Genomic DNA, 15,467 nt, shown 5'->3' with positions numbered 1-15,467 from the left:
AGCCAGAGCTGGAGCGGGAGCCAGAGCCGGGCGGATTTTCCGCAGGAAATCCCCGTGGAGGTAGGCGGGGACGCGGCAGTCAGCTGAGCCGGCACTGCCAGCCGCCACCGCCGCCACCAAGGCCACTGCTGGCCGCCCTCCGCCTGCCGGCCATGGGCACGGCGTGAGCGAGGGTGAGCGCGAGCCGAGCCCGGAGCCTCCGCGCCTCTCGGGAAAGGGATGGGAGCATCCCGGGGCCAGAACGCGGCCCATGGGGCAACCACGGCCCTGCTAGGCCCAAAGCACCCGGGATCGGTGGCCCCGGACTCACTGGAGTCCCACGGAGGGGCAGCCGAGTCCCTTGGCTGACAGGTCATGGAAGGAGAAGGGGGCTCAGCCGGCTCATGTGGATGCACTGAAGGTATGATTGCTTTTTTTTTCTTTCTTTCTTTTTTTCAGCGCTTCTTTGGCCAAAAGCAGATCACCCTCTCGGCTGCCCTCGCCTGCGGCCGCCTCAGGATGTCGGGCAAGCTGCAGAGCCGCCCGGCCGAGCATGGCGAGGATCCCCGCAGGAGGGTGGCCAACGGCACGGGCGGCCCGGCCGCCCCTGTGCTCAGCACCTACACGCCCGAGGAGATGGTGCAGCAGATGAAGGAGCTCATCACCGAGAACAACGAGCTGAAAGGTGAGCGCCAGCACCAGCCAAATCCCACCGGAGCTGTGTGGAGGGATAGGGGGAAAACAGCTCCGTTTGTGGGTGAATTATTTGCTTGGGAATGGTAATTCTGTGCACTTGGGGAAGTGAGCTGAAAAATCTTTATATCTGCATCAAAAATTGCTATTTTGATGTGAAATAAAGAGCTGTCTTTATTCCCTCTAAAAGACCTCGGTGTTCATAGCGCAACAGAGCATGAATTTGCATTATTTCCTGGGTGTTATGATTTTAAGCTGTGGTATCTAAATCCCATCTGAATCCTCTGGAAATCTGCTCTAAACTCTCTGCCATGAAGTCATAAGGATATCACTGATAGGAAAGTAGCTTCACAGGTACCTCTGGAATTCTGCTAGAAGGTCCTATATCCTACAGAATCATTTTTAGGACCATATTTTCAGCTGTTCTAACTTATACCTTACAGAATGATTCTCCAGATTAATATTCATTTACAATATCCAATTTCTTCCTGCAAATCTTGTTGGCTGTGTATAATGTAACATCAGAATGCAATGGAAGTTACTGAAAATAAAATGTACAAAAGATTTTCAAGCTACTAGATTTGCATTTGTTGCTCTAAAAAGCAAGTCCAAAATATTTTAATTGACTCTGTAAAAATCTCATGAGCATTCTGGAGTGGACTGGCACATGCTTCTCAGCCAGGGGAAACTGTCTTTGCTTAAGATTATTGATTGTATGATTTTCAGTGCTTGCAGTCAAGTCTCAAGACGAACATTTTTAGACATATTTGAGACTTTCAAATTGATTGCATCCTTTTAAATTAAATAATTTACTGGCCTAGAATGAACATTTTCTCTACTGAATCTTACTCTTCTACTGTAAAAATATCTGCACTCTAGAATTAACTATTTTCATTTTGTTATTGTTCTTTTAAAGAATGCATGCAGCAAGGCAAGAAACTCTATACTTCTTGGCTTAGAATGTAGATATGTGATTTGAGCAATGGATTTAATGCTATTTTATAATAGTTAGGGAACTGTAAGAAATGTAGCTTTGGTTTGCTGTTTAGGACACTAAGAAGGAGGTCCCTGTTTTATACCTAAGTTAATCTATTAGATATAGAAGACTGCTAAGCCTAGTGTTGAGGAAATCTGCTATTTTACTGGCAGAGTATTGATGTGAATCAATGTCTTATCTCTGACTATGATTTAGAAGCCATGAAGTTGCACAACCAAGCTATGAAGGACCGGTATGAGGAACTTTCTGTCTGGCGAGAGAAGCAGAGAGAAGAACGTGAATTTTACGAGTCAAAATTTAAAGAAGCTAAGCAGTGTTTGCTAGCCAAATGCATGGAAAATGAACAGCTACAGAAAGAGCTTCAGAGCTTAAAAGCAAGAGAAGAAGGAGATGAAATGGTAAGTTGGGAATTGTTTGGATTGATCGGCTTTTAAACTGGAAGCCTGGAGCATTCATATCCATTCATCACACTGGGGGGGCGTGGAGTCTTGTCCACATACTCCATTTTCATCCTTATGCTTTAACAGTAAGTGTTGGCCTGAGTTATTTTATGAAGCTGGTCTTCTCAGAAATACATGTACATTTCCTGCCAGCTTTATGTCTTGCTTGCCAGAAGGATGAATATTCGTATCCAGGATCTGAATATTGGTATCCAGGATGGCCCTGGATACCAATATTGGATACCAATATGGACCAGTATCCTGCTGGCCCTACCTGAGTTTTCTGTTGTCCAGTAAAGGGTCAGTGTATTAGTCTTCTTCTCAACAGTCACTGATAGAGCCTCCTCTCTCTCCTAACTGCCAGTGTTATGGAATTCCATAGGAAGTCTTTTGTTATGTTAACTGAAATTGGCTAATAAGTTCAGAAGTTGCAAGAGTAAGAAAGACCCCTCTTAGCCCCCTTATAGATCATGTGATTATGTAAGTACTGCTTACATAAAACTAAATCAGAAGTCATATTCCAGATTTTCAAGCAAAGTCAGGAGGAGAGGAGCCAGGAAGAGACACTAAAGGGAAGTAGGGGCATTATTCTGCTTTTTCCTGCTTCAGAACATGTTGTACTTCGGATCCTTGAGCATTTGTCATTGGTTGAGTGATCCAACTTGCTTGAGTAATACGTTACTTGATAACGTTAAAAAAAGTCTCTCTCTATAGTCTTATCTCCAAGATCTTCAAAGAGTAAGCCTTGATTCTCGAGGGTTTCTTTGCAGTTTTATCAGTCAGTGACAACCATAACATATAGACACTTCATAAATAAAGACTGTGGAAGATGGTCAAAAATATAGGGAGAGATATCTACGTGCAGACAGAATACAGAGAGGACTGAAAGTGGGGCATGTATAAAATCTCCCTGATAATTTTTTTCTACCTAGAATCCTTGGTGGATTTGGGAAAGAGAAATAATGATTTGGGGTGGAAAATTAAAAGACAAGAATTATGGAAAGAAGAAAGTGTGGGCTGGCCTGAGACATTTTGTGGTGATGAGAGACATAGATTCATGCAAAGATTTACAACCTAATGATCTGTACTCTGTAATTATCTGTATCTCTGTATCCAAAGATCCAGGTCCACCTCCTGCAGAAGCGTGATCCTCATTGTGTGATAACTTGTTTCACTTCTTGCTATCCAGCCGACCAAAGCATAGCTCAGGAGTCTGTTCTGGGTTGTTCTAGGTGAACTTCAAGAGAGAAGCAGCAGTGTGGGGCAGTATTATTCTGTGTCAGCCTCTCTGCTCCGTGGCGGGTGTTTCCTTTCTGTTGCTAACGCTGGTTTCGTTTCTCCCAGGAGGGCTCCCTGACTCCCGAGAAGGCAGCGAGGCAGCTGAAGTCCCAGGTGCTGCGGCTCCAGGCCGAGAAGGCGGATCTGCTCGCCATCATCTCGGAGCTGCAGGTGAAGCTGAACAACGCTGCAGAGGACTCTTTTGTGGAGATTGCCATGCATGTAAGTGCAGGGAATAAAAGTAAGTGCAGGGATAAAAAGCAGCAGCCAGCAACTTTGATTCCAGCATCTTTTTGCCAGCTTAGTTTTCTTCCTGCACCAGTCTAGCTGATGAGAAAGTCAGGTCTGACTGAGAGTGTCACCTTGCAGTGAAGGTGCAGCTATTTACTTGATGACATTTTTAAAAAGTTTGAAGTATTTAGTACCTCATCTTCCTTTAGTAGAAAGAGTGAATTGACTCTGAAAGTAATGAACACTGTTTATGCCTCTTTGAGAGGGAATACCAAACTCTACCAGCACCATCAGTAATACAAGATAGAGGCAAGCTGGATTTGGGAGAGGGGTTGCATAGCCTCTAACATCAGCTGATTTATTAAGGGGCAACACTTCTGCATAGAGGGGGTCAGTTTCTTTTAGGAATGGGCTTTGTTTTCCTTCTGGCAGAAGCACAAAGATGAGGTCAAGCAAAATTAAGTCCACACTATTTTATTACAAAGTTATAATGTGTGCCATAAAGGCACAGAAATTTACTTCTGCTGTTCTTGTATCTGACAAGTTTTAACAGGGAAAATGTGAAAAGTGAAAATATGGATCTCCACTGTCTCCATAGTAGTGGATCCCTCTCTGGAAAGGACAATTTTAACAAGAGAGTAAAATAATTTAATTAAAACATATTTGTAAAGGTTTTTGAGTTGTCAAAGAAAATTTTAAATTGCAAGAAGTCTGTATTTTCATTTTTTGCTGTAAAGATTCTCCTTTGAGCTACAAGGTTCAGGGAGAAGGTGCTGAATTTTACTCTGGAAAAGAGGAGAGGTTCTCTTTGGGAGTGGGGAAGTGATTTTTAGGCCTGTATTCAGTCATCTCCAGTGATGTTGGGTCTTATTCCTTGGTGCCCCATCATCTTTGGGGAGAGTGGCCACATAAGTTGTGGATGAAAGAAGGTCAAATCTCTGAGTTCCACTTCTCTGATTGGTCCTGGAAAGATACTAGAGAAAACATGTGAAATATTTCAGAAATTCCAAATGTGAATCTGATCTGTAGAACTTTTATGTTTCAGTTATTTTAATTTCCACTGGAGTAATTTTTTCCTGTTTTCTTTGATTGCTTAAATGAAGTAAATAAAATTGTATGTTCTGCTTCGTTCAAATTCGAAGCTAACTGTTTTTCTGTTTCCTAGGAAGGAGAAATAACTAGAACTGCAAAAGAAAATCAAGATAACAGTGGTGAAATGACAAGTAATGCTGCTATTTACATGTATGTATGTTGTCATGTTATTTATCCTTCTGCAATGTGTTTTGCTCCTAGTGAGGACAGTATTTTTTTTCTATGAGCAATGAGCTAGTAAGTTTGTTTTTCTGTGATCTTGCATCCTTCCGTTTCAGTACTTCTGCCAGCCTACCATGGCAGGAAGATCTTCAGCTGTCTGATAATTATCTTTCCTGTTTTCATCTGCCCTTCCACCGAGAGGAGATAGTAAATGCTCAGGCCACTTGCAAAGGCACTTAGGTACACACGGACTTGCCAAGTGTCTGATAGTTTTCGAGCTTTCAATGGAGACCAAAGAGAGGAAGGCTGAATCTCCGCCCCTGTCTCTAGTCCCTGAGGACTCTAGTAGATCATCTGCTCTCTACCCCATTATCATGATGTTTTTAAGAATCAGAGGTCTCCAAACCTAAACCTTGTGAGCAGTTGGTATGAGGTCTTTTATGGTGTGGTAGGCAGAGAGTGCAATCACATAGTCCTATTTTTCAAATTACCAGGCTTAAAATATCAATGATCTCTTTAAGGTACATCTCAAAATTTGTTCTTTACGTCAGCTCCAGGGCATAAGGGACTTTCTCGCCCTTAGCTGAACCTTTACTCTTCATGGACATAGACAGCTGATACTAGTAAAGTTTCCATTTTGGATAGTGCCCATTTTAACAGCTAGATGGCTGTGGCTGAAGTTTCTTATTTACTTTGTGGCCTTTGCTTTTGGAAGGGACAGACATACAGAATGCTAATGAGACAGCAGGCTAGAAAGCTGTGCACTAGGTAAAGGTTTTTCCTTGAACCAGTCACAGTTCTGGAAGGGAGATTGGCATATAATAGAAGATAATAACAATATAATACAATATTCCAATATAATAACATGGAAAGCTTGGGCTTATATATGAAGTTAAGAAGTTGTAATTGAGTTAAGTTGCAAGCAAATAAACGATTAAGGTCCAAGAGAGACACAGTGAAAGTGTGACCACAGAGCAGGCTGCAAGCACTCAGACTGTCATTTGCAGCGGGTTGTGAGAACGTTCTGGTTACGAGGAGACGTTCTCTGTAAGACTTGCTTCCCTTTTGAGGAGTGTCTATGCCATATCTACAATAACAGGAGGTTGATGTGCCTCATAAAACGTTTCCGATGTCGCCATGTGTCTTTGTCCAGCATTGAAACTTTAGACTGGTGCTGTTAACAAGCTCAGAGAAACGTGATTCACTCAGGATTCATGCCTAGGGTTAGAAGCATGCAGTAAAAATCCCCTGATAAAGGTGTTTACTTAAAACACTCCTGGCTGAACACTGTCTTTGATACTGAACTTTGCTCTAGCTCACAGCAGCACATATAAGACTATTGTTTACTTTCAGTTCTGAACTACAGAAATGAAATTTTAACCACATGCTGCTTTCTAGCTGAGCTTTTGAAACGCAAAATGCACCGTGTATGCACCTATATCTCACCATATAATTAGAGGAGTTTGACCTTCTGTCTGGCTGGACATAAACATGGGAGGGAATAGAATACAGCATTTTATCACAGGGGATATTTTTTCTTATTTTTCAGGGAGTTTTGCGTTTGTTTTGAATTGTTCCTACATTACCATAATATGATTTTCCAAAGAGCTTTAGAATAGGATAGAGGTGGAAGTACTGAAGGGATTTTACCTGAAAAAGAAAGCAATTTTCAATACTTCTTTCTGATGGAACATGCCTTCTTTTCCTGGAAAGGAGTAAGACAGAGATAAGAAATGTTTCCTGTGTTTACCGGTGTCTATATCACTTTCGTTTTCCTTGCTCATATACAAAACTGTTTCCCCAGCTGTCTGAGCACTGTGCAAAACAAGGCCCGTATTTGCACACACAGGGGCTTTTTGAGGGCTTTGGCTCCCAGCCTAGGAGCAGGTTTTGATTCCCCTTTGCTCAGTGTTGGTTTTCTGTACTGGGGCCTTTCCCAACAGGTCCTGGCATTGGAGGAGAGAGGGTTCTGCCATAAAATCATAGCTGTTGTTACTTACAGTTGGTTTTGTTTGAAGCAGGAGCAAACCTGCAGATGAAGGGAAGAATTTAGAGTCTGAGGATCTAACCGTGAGTCAGCTGCTCTGCTGCCTTCGAAATGAAACGCAGAAGAGAGAAAACCTTGAGAAGGAACTGCAGAATCATAGAGAGAGGTATGAAACAGATGCACTGTGACAATGTGAGCTGCTTGCTTTCATGGATGCTGCTGTAGTTACCAGGTCTGTGGCTGATAAGAGACAAGCTGAAATATCAGTGTAATCTGTATGGGGAATGTCCTGAATGCTCAATAGTAATAACTACTTTTTATCATAGTCCTGGCAGGGATAAACCAGTTGTGTGAGGCACTGAGAAAAGCTCATTGGAAATGTCGAAAATAAATTTAATTCCAAACTTATCAAAGAGTATGTTTTTCCATGGAGATTTGCATGAAGACCTGTGTCTTCTCAGTTATATTGTTGTAAATCAGCATGACTGTTCAGGTCCGGAAACTGCCTGAACAGGAGCTGTTTCCTGATCCCTAGTTTGCAGAGACAGAGTTAGATTTCCTGAACATCATCTGCTGTAAAAAGCTGGTCTCACAGTAATTGCTTCTACATGGTCTTCCTGGAAGAAGTAATGAGCCATAGCCAAGTGATTCTTAGAAATCTCAGCCTTTGAAAATATCAGAGGAAAATAGAAGTAATGTTAATTATAGGTTCAGTGAACAGACTGACCCGTTTCCAGAGGGTAAGCAGTTTTGGACAGCACCAAAGACTGATCTCTGTGAGCAAAATCACTTTAGTGGTCATGTGGGCTTTCCTGCACATTTGTGCCTTCAGTTCATGGCTGTGATGTTAGGATGAGATTACATGACACATATGAAATCCTTCAACAGTCACAATCTCACTCAAATGTGGGCCAAATCACCTTTGGATCCTTCTGATTTCAGACTGTCAAAGCTGAAGAAGGAAGAAGGAAATTGTCTGGAGAGTGGGACTCAAACTGAGAAGGAAGAGGACAGTTCAGAGTCTGTGAGTACTTGTCCTCTTGGGCTGAGATGTGAAAACTCAGAGCTTGTCTGTTGAGGACAATAAGCTCAGAACCTTGATTTCCACTTGTACACAGGAAGCAAAGCACAAATATCCTGCATGGGGCCTGGAAATGAATCTTGAACTCTCCAATACAGATCTTAGAGATGGTTCAAAATTACATCAGGCAACAAAACAGATGTATGGTTAATAGCCAAGAATTAGGGGAGCATGACAATTCCAGGTATGCTTCTTTGCTGTGACTGTGCCCACTAAACAGAGAGGATTGCAGCCATTCTCAGGTTCAAAAGTATTTTAAACTGGGTGAATTTTCTCACTGCTGGGTAGGTCAACTTATGGGTCAGAGTCCCCTGGCAGAAAGCTGTAAAAACAGACTTTATATGTAGGCTCATATGGTACCTGGTGTTATTTTTTTTCCATCATTTTGATGAGATCCATTATAAAGGTGGAACATAACTATCCTGGACTGAGATGCAGCTGCAGGCAAAAAAAGTCTTGTTATTTTCAGTGACAGCTTTGAATGGATACTGGGCCTGGGATATAGATTCAGATTCAGTCTAATTTTTGTGCCTGCATTAGGTGTCTTTTTAGCCATGGCAAACCAACTCATTCCCAAGCTGAATGTAATGGGCTGGAGACTTTTCATGCATATGAGACGATCAGACATTATCAGTGAACACTACAGTACTAGGGACAATTAAACTAATGTTAGGAGGATTAGGAGATTTCAGGGTTTCTTTAGGAAAGTTCTGGGATGTAGCTCCAGGAGTCCAGGGTTTCACCTCTTCTAAAATACATGGATATACTTTAGGGATTGGGACACTGAGGTGTCCTTCATGTGTTGCGTTGGAGGAGAACGTAGCTGCTGTTTCTTTCCTCCTCCTGCTTTTTACCTAGCTTTAGGATTTTTGCATTGAACAAGCAGATGGGCAGTGAACAAGATGTTAGTGATCTAAACAAAGTCAGTACAGAATATGCATGGTTCAGTATCTTGCCCATATCAGGTAAGAAATAGTCCTGGTTCTGTGAATATTTGACCATTAGAAGTGAATCACTCTGAAGATTTGCAAACATCTCAGGCATTGATGGCAGATAATAGAAAATTTAACTAATTAGGTGTTTTGTCTAGTGCTCTTCCCAGGACTTAGAGCCCAAAGGAGAGTGCCAGAGACTCACAATAAAGCTGATTAAAATTTTGCTAGAAATTATTTTCTTCTTGTCTGCTATGTTGATTCATGAATGAGTGGTAATGGAGTTATTCTGGGGTTATTTCAGAGGAGTGGCAGTAAATGCCTGAATGTGTTTTACATTGTGATCTCTAAGAAAGAAAATGCAGGTGTGTTTCCCATCTAGTTAAGTTATACTCTAGCCAACACTGGAAAGTCAGTAACATTGGTGTCTTTGTGTCACCCAGATTTTACCAAAGTGTTAAGTCAAGATGACATTCTGTCATGTTTAGAGATAATCTGCAATGGTGAAGCACTGCAAAACTTTATGTTGAGCATAAAGTGTTATGGATTGACTCGTGCTGTTTTCTCTAGAGGAAGAGTGGTACTTCTTGGGGCTGGAGGTCTTTATTAGCCTGCAACTTTCCTATCTTGCATTCTATCATCAATTTTCCTATTTTTTCCTTATTTTTTTCTCTGTAAGGTTGGCAGTGAAGTAGAAATCCTGAATTTGCAAGTGTGTGCTCTGTTTAAAGAGCTTCAGGAGGCCCATGGGAAGTTAAAAGAAGCAGAAATGATTCAGAAGAAGCTTCAAGAAAAGTAAGATTCAGAAAAACAAAAATTCTACTATTACACCCACTATATATTTGTATGACAACTGATGGGAAACTCACCATCTCTACAAATATCAACTTAAGTATCAGCTCCATAGAACTGCTGTAAAAGATTGCTCTTCCTTTGTAAGTAGAAGAGCAAGTGCAGAAACTGAATAATTCTGACAAAATCTGAGCTGCCTTCCTCAAAAGACAAATCTTTCTTGTTTTCTTCTTCACATAATCAATCCGTGTTTTAATCTTAGATTCATAATCATAAAAAAAAAAAGTGTTGGCTTCCTCTTCTAATGGATCTGTACAGACTTAGTTTTGTCCTTCCTTGTTCTTCATCAAAATAAGTCTTTAAAATGAACCACAAAAAAAGATTTTTTTTTTGTATAATGCCTAAGAAGAGCTGAACAGAAGAAGCCAACCATCTTTTTTCCTTGTTCTGTCAGATGCCAAGTACTCGAAAGGAAAAACTCTGCTGCTGCATTAGAACTGGATGAGAAGCAGCAGCTAATATACACTGCCAAGAAGCTGGAACTTCAAGTGGAGAGCATGCAGGCAGAGGTCAAACTGGAACAAGCCAAGACACTGGAAGAAAAGTATGACTTGGTTTTGTACTTCAGATATCTGTTATCAATAAGGGAAGGAAATCAAAGAAATCCTGACCAAACTGACCAACTGAATCTGAAATAGGAGTTTTGTGTCCTCACCCTCTGTTGAGACCATGTTTGTCTGTAGAGTTTAAACTAGAAATCTGCATTACCTGAACATCTATGATGTCTTGAATCTGGTGTCTCCATATTAGGCCCAAACTGAGTCCTGTTACTCAGTAACCCCTTGCTTAGGGAAATTTGAGCTGTAAGTTCTGACTTGTATCTTCATTTTGTCTTCAAGTCTAAGAAAGTGGTAGAAGTGTTTGGGATCAGATTAAATAAACAAGCAGACGAAGCAGAAAAGTGACAACAGCTCTCCTATTGAGGAACAGGAGTAAATGTGTCCACAGGCTGACATGGTAAGGACAAGTCAGGGGGTGACAGTAATGGGCAAGTGACAGTAATGAGGAGGCCTGCATGCCCTCTCTCCCCTTCCTGTGCAATCCAGGTAAAGACTGTGAAAATGGCAGTCCAAGCCGTAGCAGGAGGCTGAATTATTTGAAGGATCAGTCTTTGGCTGCTTGATAGGATATTCGCTATCTTTGGGGTCTATGGTTCATTTCACCGTGAATTCTTCCTCACTGAATCCTTCAGTCAAGACCTGGAGGTCTTTTTAAAGGAGGTGTTGAAATTTGGGACAGAATTTATGAGCTCGATATAAAAATATTGTGTGAGAGATTCTTTAATCTGACATGCAGATCTGTAAGAACATTTGTTTAGACTTAGTCAGATAGAGCAGCATGCAATTCCTTGGAAGAGAGATTGAGAGAGATGGAGACCAATTTTTCTCTCATCAGGGATACAGATTCATTCTTAAGAACCATCTTTTTTTCTAAAGTCTAGTGGATTATTTAGATTTCTAGATACAATTCTTAGTCTTAAACCTGGGAAAACTGAAATTTTATGGAAGAATGAAAGAAATCTTCACTGGGAAAAGCAGGATAGTTTTGCAAAATGGAAGATGTTGAAAGGAGCACAGAAACATTCAAAAATTTTGAAGTTTTTAAAACTTTCACCTCTTTTTTCTCTTCAAAAACAGGGCAAAATTTAGTGGCTTGCAGGATGCATACGACAAACTCCTCTCTGAACTCACTGAGGCAATGACAACAATTGATGACATGAAACTCAAAGAGGTAAAGTCACCACGAGAAGAAATGACCATGAATTAGGAGTAGAGAGGGAAGGGTGGGAGAATGTATCTAGGAACAAATTTAAATTATTGTCATCCCTTCTACCTAACATAGCATGCAACATAGTATGCTCAGAATAAGAAAACAGCACTGCAATAACAGCACTGCAATTTCAGCACTCCTCTGAAAAACACAGATGCTCTGTTGTCAATTATTGAAACACATCAGCACTTCCATGCTGCTTTCTAAAGAGGGTCTAACCTCTGCAGTCTGGAGCCCAGCCCATGGACAGAAATGATATAAATGATATATAAAGGCATATGCGTGTTCCTGTATTGTAATATGTTATCTGGGGAAGGTAGACCTCTAAATATTTGTGCCATCTTAAAATTATAGGATGACCACAATGAGGTCCTGTTTGTAGCTCCTGTAGAATTTTGGAAAGTGGGAAATTATCTTTTCCAGCGTCCATTAGGGACTTCTTTTTGTCTTGTTATATTGAAACTTAAAAGCTCAAAACAGATCTATAAAATAAAATATTGAGGTGTTTCAGTTCCTTTCATGACCAGGGAGATGCCAGGGCAGGAGGACTAAGTAGCAAACTGTCCCACTTGAGGAAATGTCATATCTTGAGGTGAGAGTTCTTCCTTGCAGCTGGACTACGTGGATAAAGCTGCTTTCAAAGAACTTTCTGCAAAGGTGGAACTGGCAGAACAAGCCCTCGCTGCAAAGCAGCTCAAGATGGATGAAATGAAGCAAGTAATTGCGAAGCAAGAGGAAGACTTGGAAACCATGGCCGTGCTCCGTGCTCAGGTATGAGCTCTTCATCAGCAAAGGGATGGTGCCTTTGACCACTCTTCAGAAACAAGGGAGTTATCTGCCAGCTCCCTCGCTGCAAATTTTATATCAGTTTGCTGAATTCACTTTCGCTGCAGCCTGTAGATACTGTTGGGGTGTTTTAAGCACATGCAGGATATAATAGGGGTTTGCTGTTTTGATGTATGCTACATGGGTACGACTCAATCTAGACTTAAAAGTTCTCAACACAATTTAATTTTTCTGATCAGATGGAGGTGTATTGTTCTGATTTCCACGCCGAGAGGGCAGCAAGAGAGAAGATCCATGAGGAGAAGGAGCAGCTGGCCCTCCAGCTGGCCTACATGCTGAAAGAGCAGCAAAACCTTGAAGATCTCAGCCGGTAAGAGGTGCACTGCTTAGCTGAGCTACCGTTAGATTGTCTTGCTACTCTGTGTGCTGGAGCTGACCAGTATATTCCTGCTAGCATCTCCCTAGAGAAACAGATGGGCTTCAAGTCATTTATTTCTTGGTTAATTTGAATTTCAAAAGAGAAAAAAAACAGAGGTGACTGACTTCTGTTTTTTAATTTTGTGATAGAAAATCTGTAAGGTGTTTTAATCCTTGCTAGCCCTGGAAAGATTTCGCTTTGGATGATTCATAAACCTGCTTATTCATTTGAGGCATTTCTTGGGGGTTTGCCTTCAATTTTAGTTTTGAATCTGTAGTTAAGTTTGCTGGATGTGTCCCAGGGGTATCTGCTTCTGCCTTAAAGGGGTGGCAATATGTGGGCACATGCAGTGTTAAGTTCTGTGATATCCTGGGCATTCGCTATTTTAGCTCTTTTAATGGAAAAGAGGGGAGAAAAAAAAAGCAGCATTAACACAGCCCGTGTCCTCCACAGCCTGAATTCTCCACCCTGTTTCTGAGCAGCAGTTGTGGACCACATGCATTACTGGTTGACACAAATCTTACGTATCTAATTTATTTTCATTGTTACCTTTTCTGGAAATAATAGGAAGGAAACCTTCTCCATCTTTTTTATTATTTTTTTTATTTTTTATTTACTTATTTATTTATTTACTTATTTATTTACTTTTAGTTCTTCTAAGTAACTACCCCGTTCGCTTCTTTGTTCTCCTCAGAAGCAATTTGGTAGAGATGCAGAACCGCCATGGAGCCAGGGCAGCAGGAGATCGGGAACATTCACCTCATCTTGTTCAAAGAGGTACTGTAAGAAGCCTCCCTAGCCAAAAAAAAAAGACCAGGTTCTGCAGGGTTAAAATAGCTTTGCTTGGCTGCAAGCAAATCCCCAACTTCTCTTTGGTTATCCTGGCATCCGGCTAGTTGAAGGGAACGTGATTCTCTGGCAGTTATGAGCTAGACTTACTTCAGCCATTGCACAAAAAAAAAAAGAATAAAAAAAATCAATAACAAGTTATCTTTTATCCTCTCTGCTTGCAGGAACTGGTAGTCAAGACTGGTCACAGCAGCGGAATGTCTCTGTGTATTCATGTCCCAAATGTGAAGAAATTCTCCCTGATTTGGACACGCTGCAGATTCATGTTATGGACTGCATTAATTGAGTGATGCCCTCCGATTCCTCATATACTGGAATTTCACCTGCCAAACAAATACATTTTTCTTTCTGCTATAGTAACAGTCAGCATTATGTTTAGTCAAGGATTTTTCTAGGATTTTTCTCATTAATTCAATGGGAAATGGGGAAGACTCCCATCCTGCCCTGTACTCAGTTGTCTTGTTTTAATCTGCTTTAGGAAAAGAATTTTTATAGGCTAACAAAACAAATGCATTAAGGAACAACCAGGGTGTCTGCTGCAGTGAAAACTTGGACTAACATCTCCCTGACACGCTTTGCCCTCATGGCTGACATGCAAGTGATAACCTACAGTATCATGTTGAATTACTGAAATCAGAAGAGAAATGGGATACTGATCAGTTAAAGTATGGAAGCCCACATATAGTTCAGCTTTCCTATACTATTAATCAGGAAGGTAGGTCATTAAAAATACTGTTGGAGAAGCTTTCACTAAAATGGGGTAGTGTTGTATTCTTCAAAATGAGCCCTGTTCTTCCTTCGGGTGACAGTTTTATTGCTGTCCTTGTGACTGTGTTAATCTGATGTTAAATTTTTGATGGCCTATGTAACTTCTTGCTTTAGCCAGATGTGGGCAAGGTTTAAGATAGATCATTTAGGTCTGATACATGTAGCTACCGGTGTATTCAAGTCACTTGGTTTTACAGAACTGTTCATTTTAAGGTGTGGTCTTTATTCTTCTTTATTATATTAAGTTCATTTGAACCTGTACAGTATCATGATAGAAAGAACTGAGATGGATGTAATCTAATTTAAAAAGAGGAGTATAATGAACTTTCATGTCTGAGAATAAATCTATTATAAGTATAAAATCATCTCTACCCGTGAATACTTTAGAGGCTTAAACTGGATTGCAAATACCTGTGGCTCAAAAATGGGGATAGAAGAACTGCTGTGTATTAGTTCTATCCGTGTTTTCATGTGTTTATATTCCAACTTGCTGTCACCTAGTGGAAGAAAATACACCACTCTAACAAAACATGAACCAGCTTGAAAGGCAAGAAACAGCTAAAGGAAATTTCTGGGATCCATGAAAAAGAAGAGTTCAGTTTGTTTTGCAAGCAACTAATATTTGCACTGTTAGAAAATGGCAGGGAAGAGAGACCAACCAAATGCACAAAAACTTTTGAGCTGGCAAAATAGTGTCTTGTTATGATCACAGGAGCTATGCAGAATAGCAAGGGATTAGGTAAATCAGGTGAAGGACAAAGAAGGTGGGAGAGAACTCAGTATAATTATTTCTTTTTTCATTTGAAAACAGCATCTACTCCCATGCAGATAATCATGTAACACAATTCAGTTACAACACGTATCTCTGTTACCACATAAACCAGAAAAGGGGAAAGCAATTGTCGCTGTGGAGCTACAAATGGACAGACCCTTTTCCACAAACACTGCACCAGCAAAGTAAGTTACAGCAAGTTTCCTTCCACATCTCATGCCCTGACTTGAATGCTGTGTATGAGCTGGGCCTGTTTAGCCTGGAGAAGAGAAGATTGAGAGGAGATCTGATCAACATGTACAAGTACTTGAGGGCTGAATGTAGGGAGGATGGGGCCAAACTCTCCTCGGTGGTGGCCAGTGACAGGACAAGGGGTAATG

General features: G+C 41.0%; 1 protein-coding gene across 2 annotated transcripts; it reads left to right on the top strand.

The window, feature by feature from the left end:
* Positions 1–485: 485 nt before the first annotated feature.
* Positions 486–14,677, top strand: OPTN (optineurin). 2 transcript variants are annotated; one of them, XM_088526289.1, is made up of 13 exons: positions 486–664; positions 1,865–2,067; positions 3,454–3,609; positions 4,784–4,860; positions 6,894–7,025; positions 7,802–7,883; positions 9,552–9,667; positions 10,119–10,268; positions 11,362–11,455; positions 12,107–12,265; positions 12,520–12,650; positions 13,393–13,475; positions 13,712–14,677. In XM_088526289.1, exons 1-13 carry the CDS (start codon positions 499–501, stop codon positions 13,831–13,833), a joined length of 1,671 nt encoding a protein of 556 aa, XP_088382415.1. In that variant the 5' UTR covers positions 486–498; the 3' UTR covers positions 13,834–14,677. The 2 variants fall into 2 exon arrangements, with proteins under 2 accessions (XP_088382415.1, XP_088382414.1); XM_088526288.1 differs by having other exon boundaries at positions 6,891–7,025.
* The last annotated feature ends 790 nt before the right edge of the window (positions 14,678–15,467 follow it).

Source organism: Tinamus guttatus, unplaced genomic scaffold (assembly GCF_059628265.1).
Source record: "Tinamus guttatus ecotype Peru unplaced genomic scaffold, ASM5962826v1 Tinamus_guttatus_pri_ptg000245l, whole genome shotgun sequence".
In the NCBI taxonomy this organism is placed as follows: domain Eukaryota; kingdom Metazoa; phylum Chordata; class Aves; order Tinamiformes; family Tinamidae; genus Tinamus; species Tinamus guttatus.
This window is presented reverse-complemented; position numbering and strand designations above follow the sequence as displayed.